Source organism: Lynx rufus, unplaced genomic scaffold (assembly GCF_022079265.1).
Source record: "Lynx rufus isolate CCGP_SWC_20201006 ecotype Redwood Valley unplaced genomic scaffold, mLynRuf1.p SCAF_9, whole genome shotgun sequence".
Lineage (NCBI taxonomy): Eukaryota > Metazoa > Chordata > Mammalia > Carnivora > Felidae > Lynx > Lynx rufus.
In genome coordinates, this window is record NW_025814897.1 from 73,353,381 (window position 1) to 73,371,971 (window position 18,591).

Consider the following 18,591-nt stretch of genomic DNA (forward strand, 5'->3'; position numbering starts at 1 on the left):
TACTATGTGCATGAAATATTTCTATAACTAAATAATTTGTTTTATGTATTTTAAAAACCAAGGAAATGCAGTAGTGTCAAAATAACGATATGGACACAAAGACTTGCTTCAGACAAAGGGCTGGAAGAAGGCAAGTTGGCCAAGGCCTTCAGACCACCCCAAAACAAAGTATGCAGGGCCAGGTTTTAATCCTAGTAGCCTGGCCAAACAACGCACAATGAATTCATTTGGATCTTCTATGTTGTTTTGGTTGTATCATCTAGTTTATAGTTCACAATGACATCCCTTTTCAATGAGCACCTGGACCTTGATTCTATGACAACATTTAATCAAAATTTTAATATGTGAATAAATTTTTAATTTTATAATCAAATATGCATAGATGCAAATTACTATGTGTAAAAACAGTGGACCAAAGTTCATAAAATATATAAAGTAATACCAGCTATGTAAGATACGGTCACTGCCCTAAAGGAACTTACTATCAATCCAGTGGGGAAGATACAAAACATGTAGTAAATGCCTGGTGAGTATTTAAAGACAACTATTGAGTCTGAAGAAGTGAAGATTACTACAAATACTGAGATACTAGTTAAAAACTTCACAGAGGATGGAGATGTGATTTCTTCATTTGAAAAATAAGGACACTTGTGAGGGAGCACAAGTGAAAAGCTTAGACCAGGGCAAGACACAAAGTAAACACTCAACCATTAGAAACAACATAAAAAACATGAGGAATCTGCCTCCAAAGTTACATGGAATTCCGTAAGAAGAAAGAAAAAGTTCAACTATATGAAATAAGTGTGGTGACAAAAAAAAAAAACAATCTAATGAAATGGTAGGCTCTCATTGAGGAATTTTAATAAAACAACTTCCTTTGGGGCACCTGGGTGGCGCAGTCGGTTAAGCGTCCGACTTCAGCCAGGTCACGATCTCGCGGTCCGTGAGTTCGAGCCCCGCGTCAGGCTCTGGGCTGATGGCTCAGAGCCTGGAGCCTGTTTCCGATTCTGTGTCTCCCTCTCTCTCTGCCCCTCCCCTGTTCATGCTCTGTCTCTCTCTGTCCCAAAAATAAATAAACGTTGAAAAAAAAAAAATTAAAAAAAAAAAAAAAAAAAAAAAACAACAACTTCCTTTTACAAGACTTATATGAAAAACAACCAGCAAGAATTCTTGAATTGACCGGGTTTCCTTTTTGACAAGATAAAGTATGTACATCCTAAACTAAGAAAGGAAAGTGATAAGGCTCTCATACTGTCCTGATGGATAAAATGGAGAAATGTGGAGTGGCTGATAACACAATAAAGTTGATGAGTAACTAATTAAAATACTTAGTAACTAAATAAAATGATTTAGCAATCATTTGAAAGGAAATCTCTAGTGACATGCCACAAGGGTTGGTCCTTAGTTCTCTCAGCAAACATTTTTTCAATGACTTGGTAGAAGCTACAGAATGTATGTTCTTCAAATCAGTTCATGACACAAACTAAGAGGTTTAATGACAGATAACAAAAGTCAGATTTTAAAAAGAATCCAAGAGGCTGAAAAGTAATGGATCAAATATAACAAGAAAGTTAATAGATAAGGTCCTACACTTGGGTTGAAGATACAAAATGTACAAGTATAGAACAGCCAAGGCATGATTTAGCAAGAGTTAGTATGATGGTTTTACTTGTTAAGTTCCACATGTGCAAGACTTTGCCCACTTTGCATTCTACCAAGTCCAGGTGCCATTCTCAGAGACTGGATCACTTAAACCCTTTACAATGAAAACAATCAGATAATAAGGTAATCTAATGGCTAAAGAATTTGAAACTCAGGATCTGAGGCCACAATACTTTCATCATAAAGAAGGATTTGACTTAATTATATGATAGTCTAAAACAGAACTGGAACTGATGGGTAGAAGACACTAGGAGTCAGTTCCCATTCACCAGAATACAAGAAAACTTCTATAGTCATCAGAACTATCCAGGATAGGGCAGACCAACTTGAAATGCAGTTAAATTTCCTTAAGTATAGGCATTTAAGCATAAAATGAATGGCAAATATTAGAAGGATGATTAAATAATTTTTCAGGTGACTTTCTTGTGTCTATGATTAGATTCTGAGAAGCATTTCTCATTTCCACCAATTATAAATGATCTTTCCCTACTTTAAAACCCCATGGTACTGACTTTGTAATTTTTTTTAGAGCTTTTAGCTTATTAAAGTATCTTCGAATTACTTTTTTATTTTTTTAGTTTTTTTTTAATGTTTATCTATTTTTGAGAGAGAGAGCGAGAGAGAGAGCACAAGTAGGGGCAGAGAAAGAGGGAGACACAGAATCCGAAGCAGGCTCCAGGCTCTGAGCTGTCAGCACAGAGCCTGACACAGTGCTCGAACTGCAAGATCATGACGTGAGCCAAAGTTGGACACCTAACTGACTGAGCCACCTAGGGGCCCCTTTTTCAAATTATAGGTCTTTAATTGCTTCCTTCTAAATATAAGCACTCCATGTTATTAGCATTTTGTAGATAGATTAGCAACAAACATTTGTTGAATAAGAATAATGATAATAGTTACAATTTATTGAGTACCTAATATGTTTCACATACTGGGGTGTTTTATATTGGTTATCTCTTTAATTATCACAATTATTTCTGGGTGTAGTACTTTTACTATTCACACCAAACATGTGTGGTAAGGAAATGAACTTAACAAATAAGAAGACGAAGTCTGCCCTTAAGTAGAAAAAAATTTTGAAACCATTATTTTATTTTGCAGAAATGAAACCAAAGTTGGTTTAACTTAGACATGGCCTTAATTTTAAATCAAAAGCTGAAGACCATACAGTTTTCATTCAATCAATCAACAGACACCTCTGGTTATTGCAAAGCATTCATTGGGGCTACTCAATGACTTATTTGTGAACAAATAAATCAATAAAGTAACACGAAATTAAAGTAAGAAACAACTGAGATCATAGTGTTCAGCATCAGGACTCCCTCAGGGCAGGTACACTATGAGCTAAGTTCACAGAAAAGAAATAATAAGACACCAAGACAGAACTAACAGACTTACCTCGATCTCTGCCAGTTGAGAGGCATTTGAAAATTACCATCCTCAGATCTAGTCCTTCTTTAAGCCAGATCTTGTCCATAATCTTTATCATTTGTAAAGCTAACATATCTTGCCGAAGATCTTCACCAACCTTGGAATCAAAGAAACAAAATGAAACCTGTACCTTTCCAAAAGACTTAACTATGTTACATACTATTAAAGGCAGGGGGAGGGAGAAATAATAGAAAGAGTGAAGAATGAGATGAACAGAACTGCCTTTTTATTTTTCTGCAGCATTCCAGAAGAAATTACTTAACCTCTTCATGTCTCAATTTCCTGAACTATACACTTTAGAGGATTAGATTTTATGGTATGTGAATCATATTCAATTTTTTAAAAGGCCAAAATGGAGGGTCTTTGTCATAACCAAAACATTCCATATTTAGACTGTATCAATGCCAATATCCTGATTGTGATATTATATGATAGCTTTGCAAGGTGTTATATTGAGATAAACTGGGTAAAGGTACCCAGGATCTCTGTATAATTTCTTACAACAGGCTATGAATCTATAATTATCTCAAACTAAAAGTTTACTTAAAAAAAAAAGTTAACCCTGCCAAAATAAATTCTAACTGGAATCACATCAAGTTTTCATTTTCTTTTTAAAATTGGATAAAATAACTTTAAGACACATAATGATGAATATATTTTTTTAAACTAGTTATAAAAAAAAGGAGATTTGCCTTAACTAATACTAAAACTTAATATATAAAATTTCTGTATTCAAATAGATGGTACTGTTTTAGAAAAAAGCAAATACATCAGTAAAATATAAACCAAACCAGATGTAAGTTAGGAGAAAAATATAAATATATTTTGCATTTACATTTATATATATATTTATATAAATATATGTTTATATTTTTATCAAAGATAGTTGAAGAAAAGCTATCTTTAGGAACCTCCATTAACTCAATGAATTAATGAAAACCTCTCCATTCTTTCTTCAAAATATACGAATTATTATCACAAGACGCAGAACTTTGGTAATAGGTTACTCGGTAGTGCTCCACTCCTGCTGCTTCTCACAGGTAAGTTATGTGTTTCCAAAAACCAGTCCCATTGCTCACAGTTGTGCACTTTCACACAGCACAACTCCCAGGGGTGCCACTCACATGACAGTCTGTGTGAAAGGCACTGCATGCAGTTATGATGTGTTCAACCAGCAGGGCCTAGGTAGCAGCTCTAGCCCAGAGTTGCATTTGTTCCCAAATCTGTCTGGAAACAATTTGTCAGCAATATTTTTTCACTTAATTATTCAATTTAATTAAATATTAAATAAAATTACTTTGCAATTTGGAAAAGGAATTTGAGAAAATAATTTTTAAATTATCATTTTAAAACAAAGTAACCTCATTTGCTCACCTTAAACATGACATTAATTTCTTCCCCCATTGGATCAGCATTCACCATTGTCACTTTTAGGGGCACAGCATTAGAACTGAAGAAGGAACAGGACTACAAATACAACATGTTTAAGCATTAGAAAGATAACATTGGAATAAAAATGGGTTTAAGGTTTTTGTCCTAGGCATTTCTCCCTTCACTTGTTCCTCTGAATTAAGGCAAATGAAATAACACATGTGAACTGCTTTTTAGATCACCTAGCAGACAAGAGGTATTTAAAAAAAACTTTTTGAAACTGACTTAAACATAGCATATATAAGTAAAATATTACCTACTACTCTCTAAACAGAGAAGCAAAACCTTGAAAGCTTGAGACAAAAATTATTAAAATTTTGACCTTTAGAAGTGTCATAATTCCTCAACAGAGCATAAAATTTTGTATACTCTTACCTTTCCTCAATCAGTATGATCTAGAATGAGACCTCTACTTCTCCTTTTATGGTGCTCTTATAATTAATAATTAGCCATGCAATCAAATAGTGACACTAAATTTTAAAATTTCATTAGCAAAGAGCAAACCTTATTTTAAAATCAAACTGGTTAAAAAAACTAATTTAAGACAGACCAATTAGGGGCACCTGTGTGGCTCAGTCAGTTAAGCATCTGACTTTGGCTCAGGTCATGATCTCACAGTTCATGAGTTTGAGCCCCACATCAGGCTCTGTGCTGAGAGCACAGAGCTTCTAAGGTGCTCTGTCTTCTAATGCTCTGTCTTCCTCTCTCTCTCTGCCCCTCCCCAGCTTGTGCTCTGTCTCTGTCTCTCTCTCTCTCTCAAAAATAAACATACATCAAAAAAAAAAAAAAAAAAGACAGACCAATTAAGGGAAACAACAAACAAAACCCAAGGAGAAAATGTGACCCATCCCTAACATGACCCTCGTCAATGACATACGACTCAGGCACCCATGGTTAAATTTCAGTAAAGAGTAGCCATGTATCAACTTAAGAAATCAAATCCAAGACTCCTTTATGGATACTTAAACCCTAGCCTTTCAAAACCACAGACATTAATTGGTTGCCTTTGCTGAATTCGCTGCTTTTGCTCAATTCTGATAATTACTCAACTACTTTTTGATGGCTCTAAAAAGTTTTATAAACCTGGGAAGAGTCTAACTGACCATTCACATGGGAGGAAAAGAAAATGCCTATTTGTGACTGAATTACAACATATGCTTCCAAGGTACCATAGTAAAGAATAATTTGAGATGGGGGTGCCTGGGTGACTTAGTCGGTTGAACACCTGACTTCGGCTCAGGTCATGATTTTGTGGTTCTTGAGTTAGAGCCCCATGTCAGGCTCTGTGCCTGGAACCTGCTTCAGATTCCCTCTCTCTCTGCCCCTCCCCAGCTCATGCTCTGTCTCTCTCAAAAATGGATACATGTTAAGAAAATTTTTTAAAAATTTCGAGAGAGTAAATAATTTTATATTGTTTTTTTCTTTTAGGAATGGTGATTAAGTAAACATTACTGATATAAAGATGGATCTTATAAACAGACATCCATAAATATCTATATAACCAACCTATGAAGGTTTTATCCTCATTTGCTTTAAGCATATCTGCCCATCTGCTTTCTTCCTACAAATTATTTTGAAATACAATATGAACTTATAAGCATTTTATGTGTCACCTTAATATTTAATTCTTTTGCAACAAGACTTGGTTTGAGAGGAAGACGGCATTTATTTCTTAGGAAAAAGGACTGTACTCGTTCCATACTCCTTTGGAGGACAACCTAGGAAAAGAGAATGATACTATAAGTACATAAAGAAAATGAAGATCAGGGGCGCCTGGGTGGTTCAGTCGGTTGAGCGTCCGACTTCAGCTCAGGTCACGATCTCACGATTTGTGAGTTCGAGCCCCGCGTCAGGCTCTGGGCTGATGGCTGAGAGCCTGGAGCCTGCTTCCGATCCTGTGTCTCCCTCTCTCTCTGCCCCTCCCCCATTCATGCTCTGTCTCTCTCTGTCCCAAAAATAAATAAACATTAAAAAAAAATTAAAGAAAATGAAGATCTATTTTTAAGACAAAAATATTATGATGTATCCTGGACCCACTCAATTTTTAAAATGTCCAACTGTCAAATGGCCAAAAAGAAGTTCCCAAAGAATTAATTTATTATGTACCCATAAAAAAACATGAAGTGTAACTATATGTCTTGACACAAATTCTCCAAGTAAAAAAAAAAACAAAAACAAAAAACAAAAAACAAAAAAAAAAGTAAAATTACCCAAAGAAATTAAAGATCTAAATGAACAAAAAGACATCTTGTGTTCATGAAGTGGAAGACAATATTAAGACTGCAGTGTTTTCCAAATTAATCTATAGACTCAACACAATTCTTATCAAAATTCCAACTTCCTTTTTGCAGAAATGTACAAGATGGTACTAAAACTCACACAGAATTGCAAGGGACTTCTGAATAGCATCCCCCCCCAAAACAAACAAACAAACACCCTTGGAAAAGAACAAAGTTGGAGGACTCATATTTCCTATTTCCTAATTTCAAAACTTACTACAAAGCTACAGTAGTTAAAACAGTATGGCATACGGATAATCTCATAGATCAATGGAATATAATTCAGAGTCCAGAAATAAACCTGTATGTCTACGGTCAACTGATTTTCAACAAGAATGCTGAGATCATTCGTGGGAGAGAATGGTCTCTTCAACAAATGATGCTGGGAAGTTTCGAAGATGCTGCCCAAGGGAAAAAGCAGTTCCAGGAAAGGGAGGAAAGTGGGGAAAGTGGGGAGCAGCCTCTGGGAGTGACAGTTCTGACAAGAAGTCTCAGGGTCCCAAAGATGGTGGCAACTCAGTAAAGGTCAGACACATTCTGTGTGAAAAACATGGGAAAATCATGGAAACCATGGAAAACTTACAGTCTGGAATGAGACTCAATGAAGTGGTCACAGAGTATAGTGAAGATAAAGACAGGCAAGGGGGTGACTTGGGTTGGATGACCAGAGGTTCCATGGTGGGAACATTGTAACACGTAGCATTTGCCTTGCCTGTAAATGGGCTGAATAAGCCTGTGTTTACAAACCCTCCAGTGAAGATAATATATTATTATGGTTGAAGGGAGAAAATAAAACTATGCGAAACACTGGGGGGGAAAAAAGCCCAAACAAGCAGTGCTAGGAAAACTGGATAATCACATGTAAAAGAATGAGTTATCTCAAAGCATATTAAAAAATACTCAAAATGGATCAAAGATTTACATATGAGCAAAACTATAAAACTCTTAGAAGAAAACATAGGTGTGTATCTTTGTGACCTTAGATTTGGTAACAAATTCTTAGATATCAAATGCACAAGCAACAAAAATAAACTTCATAAAATTATTAACTTTTGTGCAAAAGACACCATCAAGGAAATAAAAAGATAATTCAAGGAACAGGAGAAAATATTTACAAACAGTATCTTCAATAAGGGTCTAATATCCCAAATGTTTAAGGAACAACTCAAAAACAAAAAGACAAACCAATTAATTAAAAGGGGGGAGGGGTGCCTGGGTGGCTCAGTCAGTTAAGCAACCGGCTCTTGATTTCAGCTCACATCATGAGCTGATTTCATGGCTCCAGGTTTCATGAGATCAAGCCTCATGTCAGGCTCTGCACTGACAGCATAAAGCCTGCTTGGGATTCGCTCTCTCCCCCTCTCTCTGCCCCTCCCCCACTCTCATGTACACTCTAAGTAAATAAATACATATATACACACAAAACTCTTCGGGCAGAAATTTCTCCCAAGAAGATATACAAATGGCAAACAAACACATAAAAAAGTGCTCAAAATCATTAATCAGGGAAATGCAAGTCAAACAACAATGTGATACTACTTCACACCCACTAAGATGACTATAATTTTTTTAAAAAGGCAGAAAATAACACACGGTGAAGATGTGAAGAACTTGGAATCCTCATACAATGCTAGTAGGAATATAAAATGATGAAGCTGCTTCATATAAAAGTTTGTTGGTTCCTCACAAAGTTAAACACAGAATTGCTTTATGACTCAGTAATTCCACTCCTAGGTAAACTGAAAAGAGGTGTTCAAATAAAAACATACACAAGCATTCATAGCAGCATTATTCATGATAGCCAAATAGTGGAAACAAGCCAAATGTCCATCAACTGATGAATGGATAAACAAAATGTGGTATTATTCACACAATGGAACATTATTTAGCTATAAAAAGGAGCGAAGTACTCATATATGCTAGAATATATGAAACCTTGAAAATATTAGGTAGTGGCGGCTGGGTGGCTCAGTTGGTTAAGCTTCCAACTCTTGGTTTCAGTTCAGGTTATGATATCATTGATCAAGCCCCATGTTGGGCTCTATGCTGGCAGCACAGAGCCTGGAGCCTGCTCTCTCTGCCCCTCCCTTACTCACACTCTGTCTCTCTCAATAATAAATAGACATTTAAAAAATTGGGGGGAGTGGAAAAGAAAAAATTGGCAAATTGAAAGAAACTGGACACAAAGTCCACATATTGTGTAATTCCACTTAAATGAAATGTCCAGAATAGTTAAATCCATAGAGACAGAAAGCAGATTAATGCTTACTAAGGCTTGGGAGGAGGAGGGAATGAGAACTGAGAGGTTAGTGGGTATAGGCTTTCTTTCTGGTATGATGAAAATGTTCTGGAATTAGTGGTGGTGGTTGTATAACACTGTGAATGTACTAAAACCTAATGATTTAAAGTGATGAGTGTTATGTGAATTTTACCTCAATAACAGTACGTGTGTGTGTTTCTATAAAAAATGTTTTTAAAAAACAAAAAAACTCCAAACATTTATACATGTACTTGTATGTATATATGTGTAAAGTCATGTAAGAGACCAGAAGGGACATAAAGCAAACTATGAATAATAGATACCTAACAGAAAATGAAACTGGAAATTTTTTAATTTTTAAATTAAATTAATTTAAAATTTTAATTAAAAATTTTTTATTCTATGAGCTTCTTTATTATTTGGATTTTTTTTTCTTTTTTTTTTTCTTTTTTCTTTTTTTTTTTTATATATATGAAATTTATTGACAAATTGGTTTCCATACAACACCCAGTGCTCATCCCAAAAGGTGCCCTCCTCATTACCCATCACCCACCCTCCCCTCCCTCCCACCCCCCATCAACCCTCAGTTTGTTCTCAGTTTTTAACAGTCTCTTATGCTTTGGCTCTCTCCCACTCTAACCTCTTTATTATTTGGATTTTTTAAACATCAGCATCAACTCATACTTGCATTACTTTTTTTAATGTTTGTTTACTTTTGAGATAGAGAGAGAGAGAGAGAGAAAGCAAGTGGGAAAGGGGCAGAGAGAGAGGGAGAGAATCCCAAGCAGGCTCCATGCTGACATCACAGAGCCCGACAGGGGGCTCAATCTCACAAACTACTAGATCATGACCTGAGCCAAAATGAAGAGTCAGACTCTTAACCGACTGAGCCGCCCAGGCGCCCCTGATTTTTCTTTTTGGGGGGGCTGAGTAATATTCTATGGTAAATATATATACCACATCTTCTTTATCCATTGATCAGTCAGTGAACATTTAGGCTCTCTCCATAGTTTGGCTATTGTTGATAATGCTGCTATAAACATTGGGGTGCATGTACCCCTTTGAATCTGTATTTTGGTATCCTCTAGGTAAATACATAATAGTGCAATTGCTAGATTTAGGGTAGTTCCATTTTTAGTTTTTTGAGGAACCTCCATACTCATCTCCAGAGTGGCTGCAGCAGGTTGCATTCCCAACAGCAATGACATGGATGGAGCTAGAATGTATAATGCTAAGCAAATTAAGTCAATCAGAGAAAGAAAAATACCATATGATTTCACTCATATGTGGATTTTAAGAAACAAAACAGATGATCATATGGGAATGGCAGTGAAGGGAAGAGAGGGAAACAAACCACAAGAGACTCTTAATGACAGAGAACAAACTGAGGGTTGATGGAGGAGGGAGATTGGCTAGGTAGGTAATTGGGTACCAAGGAGGGCACTTGTTGTGATAAGCACTGGGTATTGTATCAAAGTGATGAATTACTGAATTCTACTCCTGAAACAAATATTGCACTATATGTTACTAACTAAAATTTAACTAAAAAAAATAATAAATTTTTAAAAATCATTGATTTTCTGAGTTAGACTGCAAAAATCTTTCCCTGTGGTTTTAAACAACCTTTGAATTATCTGTTCAAAACAGCATAGGTGTAATTAGATTCTACTGGATGTCTACTGATAAAGAGTAACAATTCATCAGCAGTGTAAAGATCCTTTAACATTGAAATATTTATATTCCCACTTACGGGTACATACCTGTCTGGCTGATCCACTAGCCTGCCTTACTTTTTCTGCTACTCCTCCTAAAAGCTGTACAAGTTTTGTCTGCTTCAAAAGTTCTTCTCTGAGTCCTTTTCCTCCTATTGAGAGGAGAGCACCCAAAACATGTTCATATCGGGCACCAAACTGTGCATCATGCAGGGCATCCTTGAGGAGCCTAATACAGCAAAATATTTATGTCAGCCACTTCTGAAAACTGGGTAAGTGCTTCTCAAAAATCAACTTAGGTTCATTTTTTGGTATCGAGAATTTGTTTTAAGCTATATAAACAAGTAAAAACTTATTCATTATTATGGAGTTCTAACATGCCAAATATCTTTGCAATAAAGAGTCTTGTTATTTTTGGTTTTATTTCTAAGGACATAAAATTTAGCTTTGTAATGCCTTCAATAAAACATCTGGTATGGACAATAAGTAGTCTAAGCATACCATTTAGACTTTCAAAGTATATCATCTTTACAAATACTAAGAATGGAAATAAATTACTTAAAAAATTTTAAATCTTACCAATATAAATTGTGTGCTATCTGTATATTTCCCAATGCCCTGGACAGAAGGAAGCGCACTAATGAACTGTTCAAGTAAATTTCGTATTTCAAAGCCTATGCATGAAAGAAAGTAAGAATTACTAGTTGTCAAACCCATACTCCATTATCAGGATAAAATTATCAAAGGAGAAACTATAAAAAGCAAGTATTAGTCTTGTTGATTTAAGGTAACACTGGAAAATGAAAAAGTGAATTAACTTAGGCTAAATTAATGAAATCAAGCAGAAAAGTGTAGATTTGGGAACAATAATTCATTACCTATATTTAAATGGCTAGGAAAGAAAAATTAAAGAAAAGCTCAAGCCTGGTTTGTTTGAGAATCTAAAAATCTGAGAATTAAAAATCCAGGTACATATAATATTCAAGTGGGGCAGCTAACAACAGTGGGAAAAAAATTCATACTATATCCAAATGTAATGTACTTCAACCTTCCCACAAAAGTACTTTTAATCAAAACAGAAGGGGGATGCTTTAGCAAGTTCCCTACTCATAAAAAAAATGGGTGGAGTAAGGTGGGCAGGCAACCTAGTAAAAAAAAAAAAAACAAAAAAAACAAAAAAAAAAAACTCACCTGCACAAACTGTGGGAGAAGATCAGTAAGCTCATCATCACTTATGGCCTCAATCCAGGTCACAGCTATGGACCTCACTTCCTGATCAGCAAATCTAGACAAATACCACAAAAATCAAGATTTGATGAAAATCTATATTTCCTGAAACACAATCTTAATCTATACCTGACAAAGAATACTCAAATAGCTCTTTATTCAAAAGCAATGTGTTCTAGCAGCCTTTTCTGTTCATAGATTCTGTACACGTGCTGTAATAAAACCATCTTTTTTGCACCCAAAAAAAAACCCAAAAAACAATGTGTTTCTTTTTTATTTTAGGAAGAAAATCTTACTGTACTATAAAAATTCAAATTCAGGACTGTTCACAAACCTTACCCTTATGAAAATTTTGACCCACATCATAAAAAATATAACAGATTATTAAAAATTTACAACTCTCTCTTTAGATTAGTTTTAAATGACATCTTTTTTATTTTTTTAAAGTAAACTCTACACCCAATATGGGGCTCAAACTCACGAACTCTGAGATCAAGGGTCCCATGTTCTACCAACTGAGCCAACCAAGCACCCCGTGACATCTCTTTTTAAGAACCTCAACACAGAAAATATGTTTGCAAAAATATACATTTACACATTTATATTGAATTGCTTTCATGTCCTACAACTTAATACACCTTACTGGAAAAACAGACAACAACAGAATAGAACAAGTACATTCAGTCATGGTTAACTTACTTTGAATCAAGTAGTTCCAATGCAGTCAGTGGGTTCAATGGAGGCCACTGCTGAAGCAGTGAGTAAGTTTTGGCAAGATTAACCCATTTCCAGTTTGGGGCACTTGCTAGTACTTTAGGAAGACAATTTGGGTGTTTGAGGCAATAATAACGTTTCTCCCACAAAAAGGCTTTATCTTCTTTAGAAAGTCTGCATATATAATAGAATTAAATTACTTCTCAATATCATAATGATGGCTATAATTTCAATGATTAAAAATACAAAGGAGAAATTTATTCATTTTAGGACAGCCACTTCTTGGTAGAATCATTAATACTAACTTGGAATAGAAAAATGCAATGTACAGCAAACACCACTAATTTACCCTAATTTGGGGGATAGAAAGAAATCATTGTGTCTTGATAAAAGAGTCTTAGTTATGAGAATGAAGGATAATTCAGTACAATAAAAATATTATTGGGCTCTAACCAGATGCCAACGACTAGAAATCAGAATTGAATAAGCAGAACCCATGCTAAGAGAAAGCAAGGATTTCATCCATTTTATACAACTAAAATCAAATGTCATGCAAAAAAAAATGCTATTTTAGAAGATGATTTTAGAAGATGATTATTCAGTTCAAATGAGGAATATTAAAAATAAGAAGTACTTGTTTTGGAGACTTAGTCTTAAAAACAAATGTTTATGTGACAAAATATTTCACTACTTTACCACCCATCCATCTACTTTTGTGTATACATTTACTGATGTATTCATTTCGTGTGGAGTACTGAAAAAAATTCAAATATTGCAAAAAGGTACACAGTGAAGTCTCTCCTTCCAGCTCTCCTCCAGTGGCAACTAATAAGCGTGCACATCCTTCCAGGGATAGTCTATTTGTATAGAAGCATATACAGAGGTATATATGCTTTTTTTTTCTTTATGTAAGTGGTAACACACGATATACACTACTCTGCTCCTTGCTTTCTTCATTTAACATATCTTACATATTACATATAACTATAAGTTCATTCTTAATAGTTACACAGTACTCTATTGGATAAATATACCATAATTAAACCTCTATTGATGGACATTCCCTGTCACTCTCACAATAATCCAAATAAATACTGCAATGAATATTCTTGAGTCCATACGCAAACATAAAAATTTTCTCTAAGGTATATAATTAACTGGAAGTGTAGCTGATAGGTTACAAACTACATACATTGTAACCTTTTATAGGTTTTGCCACAGTGCTCTCCAAAAGCCCTTTAGCCAACAGTATAATTCCCGTTTTTTGATAACCTCACTAACGCTTATATAGTGAGACATTTTTCAACCAAGTGATGTGTATAAAATGTTATCTTGTATTAATTTTCATTTCCTTCATTACTGAGAGGTAAAACATCTTTTTAGATATTTAAAAGGCATTGTTATTTCTTTTCCAAAAAATTATCTACTCATATTCTTTGTCTACTACTAAGTTATTGGTTTTCTATTGAAAAGTTTCTTCATATATATTTTTTAGGGTTCTTTATATATTTAAAAATTAATCTACTGATATTTATGGTAAATTTAGTTCTCAATGTTGTTTGCCTTTTGATCATGTGTAAATTTGACTTGAACACATTTCTAAAGTCTTATGTAGTCATACGGTCTTTTTATGTAATTAAAAACAAACAAAAAACTTCCCATACCAAGAACATTGCTAAATCATGAAATAAATCAGGGCATTTAATAAAATATTAATTTGAAATTTACTATAAGAAATACCCAGGCAAAACAAAAATCAAACGAGCATACCCAAGTGATGAGTCTCTATGAAGAATATCAGAAAGTTTCCCTTTTGTATCATTCTCCAATGTTTCTAAGTTGTGTTGCTGTATAAGGCTTCTGTCAACTTGAGGAGTAGTATAAATGACATCAAATGTAGGAGAAGGAAAATCAACCTTAAAAATTTAACAGAAGTTGATGAGATTGAAGCGAAATAATCCACATATCTCCCACATTAATTTGTCTTTGAAAAAACTGATTTTTTTTAGCCACCAGGGTGATTATTACATTGAATATTGAATTAATGCTTCTGTCCTTTTGTTGAAAGTGATTGCCATCGTTGGTAATTCTCAAAAGCACATATACTGCTTGGGATGGGTACACTTTTTACTGTTTCTCAGAAATAGGAAATGGTTTATTAACATTTAAATAGAAGATAAGCCATAAGATCAAACAAGATCAATTATGCTACTTTAGTAACAATCCAAATAATGGTACACATATACATCTTAATAAGAAATTTAAATTTAAATCTCTCCATGTATCAAGAAGTACCATTACCTGTAACACTATTCTTTCCATCACATACCCTTTTTTGGGTATTGTTCCAGGAATAGGATTTGTATGTGACGAAGTCCAAAGATATAGAAGCTTAGTTCCACATGTTAAAAACCTTCATGAATATAAACAGAAGAATACCGTAGTTTTCATTTAAAAACTTAAAAACTCACATCACACGGTAATGAATTTTAAATGCTGGTATCTAAACACCAAGCATACATTTGATAAAAAGAGTATCATCTTTAAGAACATATCAGAATCACTCTCCACAGTGTATGAATACTGTAGGTAGGTAAATGTACTGCGTGGGGGGTGGAACAAAGGGAGAGGAGAAAGAAAGAATGTATCTTGGGATGAATGGGTTTATGGATAGAACACAAAATGTCATCTGCCCCCAAAACAGCTTTTATAAATAGAAAGGTGAAGGATAGTCTTTGAAGATCATCTACAATGGAATACATCTCAAGATACCAGTTTGGATTACAGAACGGCTCCCTGACTTTTGCCCTAAGAACAAAACCACATGCCAATAAAAAGCAGGGGTTGGGGCGGGGGGAGGATGTTCAGCTCAGGTCATGAACTCATGGTTTCAAGCCCCATATGGGGCTCCATGCTGACAGTGCAGAGCCTACTTGGGATTTTCTGTATCCTTCTCTCTGCCCCTCCCCCATTCACGCTGTCTCTGTCTCTGTCTCTCTCTCTCTGAAAATGAATGAATGAATGAAGAAAGAAAGAAAGAAAGAAAGAAAGAAAGAAAGAAAGAAGCTTTAAAAAAATTTTTTTTCAACGTTTTTTATTTTTTTTTATTTTTGGGACAGAGAGAGAGCATGCACGGGGGAGGGGCAGAGAGAGAGGGAGACACAGAATCGGAAACAGGCTCCAGGCTCTGAGCCATCAGCCCAGAGCCTGACGCGGGGCTCAAACTCACGGACCGCAAGATCGTGACCTGGCTGAAGTCGGAGGCTTAACCGACTGCGCCACCCAGGCGCCCCAATAAAGAAGCTTTTTAAAAAGAGGGGGGGGCACCTGGGTGGCTCAGTCTGTTGAGCATCTGAATCTTGATTTTGGCTCAGGTCACAATCCCTGCATCGGGCTCTGTGCTGAGCACGGAGCCTGCTTAGGATCCTCTCTCTTTCTCCCTCTCCTTCCCTCTGTCCCTCCTCCCCACTTTGAGCTTTCTAAAATAAAACAAAAAACAAACAAACAAACAAACAAAAATACATGGCAAGAAAACCAATACCTACCTCATAGCAAAGCCACTAAACGTTTTAGATGAGAAGTTGTATCTGTGCCAGGGGCCAGATGGCAAATATTTGGGGCCTTTTGGGTCAATCTGTTGCAGAGACTCAACTCTGCTGTTACAGTACAAAAGTAGCCCTGAACAATACATAAATAAATGTGTGCTGTGTTTTAACTAAACTATATTTACAAAAAATAGGCAGTGTGCTGCAATATGTTGACACTTGCCCTAGACTATAATTTATGGCCTACTTTTTGAGAGATAGAGAAAAAGCTCCTGTGTGAGCAGGGGAGGGGCAGAGAGAGAGAAAAAGAGAGAATTCCCAAGCAGGCTCCATGCTCTGTGTAGAGCCCGACACAGGGCTCAATCCCACAACCCTGGGATCATGACCTGAGCCAAAATCAAGAGTCGGACACTCAACTTAACTAACTGAGCCACTCAGGTGTTCCACCACTTTACGGCCCACTTAAATTAAAAACAGTTACCAACAAGACAATAATATATGTTTACATAGAAGAAATCTGAAACATAATATGAGATATATTAAAGTAGAAATATAAAATAAACTTCAAACTTTATTCATTTTATCCAAACAGCAAGTCTCCTTTCCAAAACTAGACTCCAGTTTTCTCTTATAGATTAAAACCCTTTAAATCTCTGACACATTACATTTTATATTCTTCAGATCTACCCCTCACCCTTAACTAGATTATTTTAAGGCAAATTCTGATCCTATTATTTCATCTGTAAATACTTTTATATATCTCTAAACAATAAACACTTTTATTTTAAAATAAGTAAACACCATTATCACCCCTAAAATAATTAACAATAATTACTTAAAATCATTGCTATCTAGTCAGTATTCAAATTTCCCTGATTGTCTCACAAGCTATTTTTTTACAGTTGGTGGTTTGAATAAGGATCCAAACAAGATACAACATTTGCATTTCACTGATGTCTTTTAAAAAAAATTTTTTTATGTTTATTTCTGAGAGACAGAGACAGTGTGAACGGGGGAGGGGCAGGAGAGGAGAGAGCGAATCCCAAGCAGAATCCCAAGCAGGCTCCCCTCTGTCAGCACAAAGCAGAATCAGGGCTTGAACCCACAAAACTGTGATATCATGACCTGAGCCAAAACCAAAAGTCAGACGCTTAACCAACTGAGCCACCCAGGCACCCCCTGTTGATGTCTTTCTAAGTATATTTTAAGGGTCTAACTCAGGCCTGTCACCTGGTTTTGTAAATAAACTTTTATCAGAACAAAGCCACACTCATTCATTAACATATTGTCTCTTGCTGCTTTTGCTTTTTGTGATGGAGATTACAGTTAACCCGTGAATAATACCCTTGAACCGTGCAGGTCCACTTATACATGGATTTTTTCAATAAATACAGTACTTGGATACATGGGTGGCTCAGTTGATTGAGCGTCCAACTCTTGATTTCGGCTCAGGTCATGATCTCACGGTTCAGTTTGTGAGATTGAGCCCTGCATCGGACTCACAGTCAGTACTGAGCCTGCTTAGGAGTCTTTCTCTCCCTCTGCTCCTCCCCTGCTCGAGCTTTCTTTCTCTCTCAAAATAAACTTAAAAAAAGTGTTCTTTTTAATACAGTACTATAAATGTACTATAAATTTTCTCTCCCTTATGATTTTCTTTTCTCTTTTAACTCACTATGTAACATATATTGATATACAAATTATGTGTTAATGGACTATTTGTTATCAATAAGACTTCTGGTCAATAGCAGGCTACTAGTTTAGTTTTTGGGAAGTCAAAGTTACATGCAGGTTTTTGACCTCATGGGGAGGGGGAAGGCACTGCTAACCTCCACAATGTTCAAGCGTCAACTGTATTATGATCTGCAAAGCCTAAACTACTTCTATCTGGTCCTCTTTACAGAAAAGGTCTGCTAACTCTTATTTTAAACTATACATTCTTTTGTTTATCCTCTGCCATTTATTGGAGAAACCAGGTCTTTTGTTCTAAGAATTTTCTATATCCTGGATTTTACTGATTGTATTCCTCTGGTGTCATTTAGGATGTCCCTTTATCTCCTATATTTTCATAAAATAGTAGTTAGATCTAGAGGTTTGATCTGATTTAGGTTTAGTTATATGGCAAGAATACTTAATTCTTTAAAGGTAGTGTTATATACTACTTTGTATTATATCCGTAAAGAGGCGCACTGTTTGGTTTATCTCTCTTTCTGTGAAGTTAAGGTAATCAGTTAGTTCAGGCACAGTCTAAACTATACATTATAAAGTTCCAGAAAAGGGAATCACTTAATGGTTTTAAGCAACCACTGATAATCAGTGTGTAAATTAATGGT

At 35.4% G+C, this 18,591-nt stretch overlaps 1 protein-coding gene and 1 pseudogene across 1 annotated transcript in view; one reads left to right on the forward strand and one right to left on the reverse strand.

The window, feature by feature from the left end:
- PIK3C2A (phosphatidylinositol-4-phosphate 3-kinase catalytic subunit type 2 alpha) overlaps positions 1–18,591 on the reverse strand; it is a 121,846-nt gene that overhangs the window by 17,206 nt on the left and 86,049 nt on the right. Inside the window, exons 14-22 of the mRNA XM_047070483.1 lie at positions 15,018–15,129; positions 14,487–14,632; positions 12,702–12,890; positions 11,967–12,060; positions 11,355–11,449; positions 10,824–11,004; positions 6,138–6,242; positions 4,468–4,560; positions 3,061–3,190 (exon numbers count right to left, since the gene is read on the reverse strand). Coding sequence (XP_046926439.1) covers positions 3,061–3,190; positions 4,468–4,560; positions 6,138–6,242; positions 10,824–11,004; positions 11,355–11,449; positions 11,967–12,060; positions 12,702–12,890; positions 14,487–14,632; positions 15,018–15,129 — 1,145 coding nt within the window. The remainder of the gene's footprint in view (positions 1–3,060; positions 3,191–4,467; positions 4,561–6,137; positions 6,243–10,823; positions 11,005–11,354; positions 11,450–11,966; positions 12,061–12,701; positions 12,891–14,486; positions 14,633–15,017; positions 15,130–18,591) is intronic.
- On the forward strand, positions 6,878–7,596 carry LOC124504991 (peptidyl-prolyl cis-trans isomerase NIMA-interacting 4-like; annotated as a pseudogene).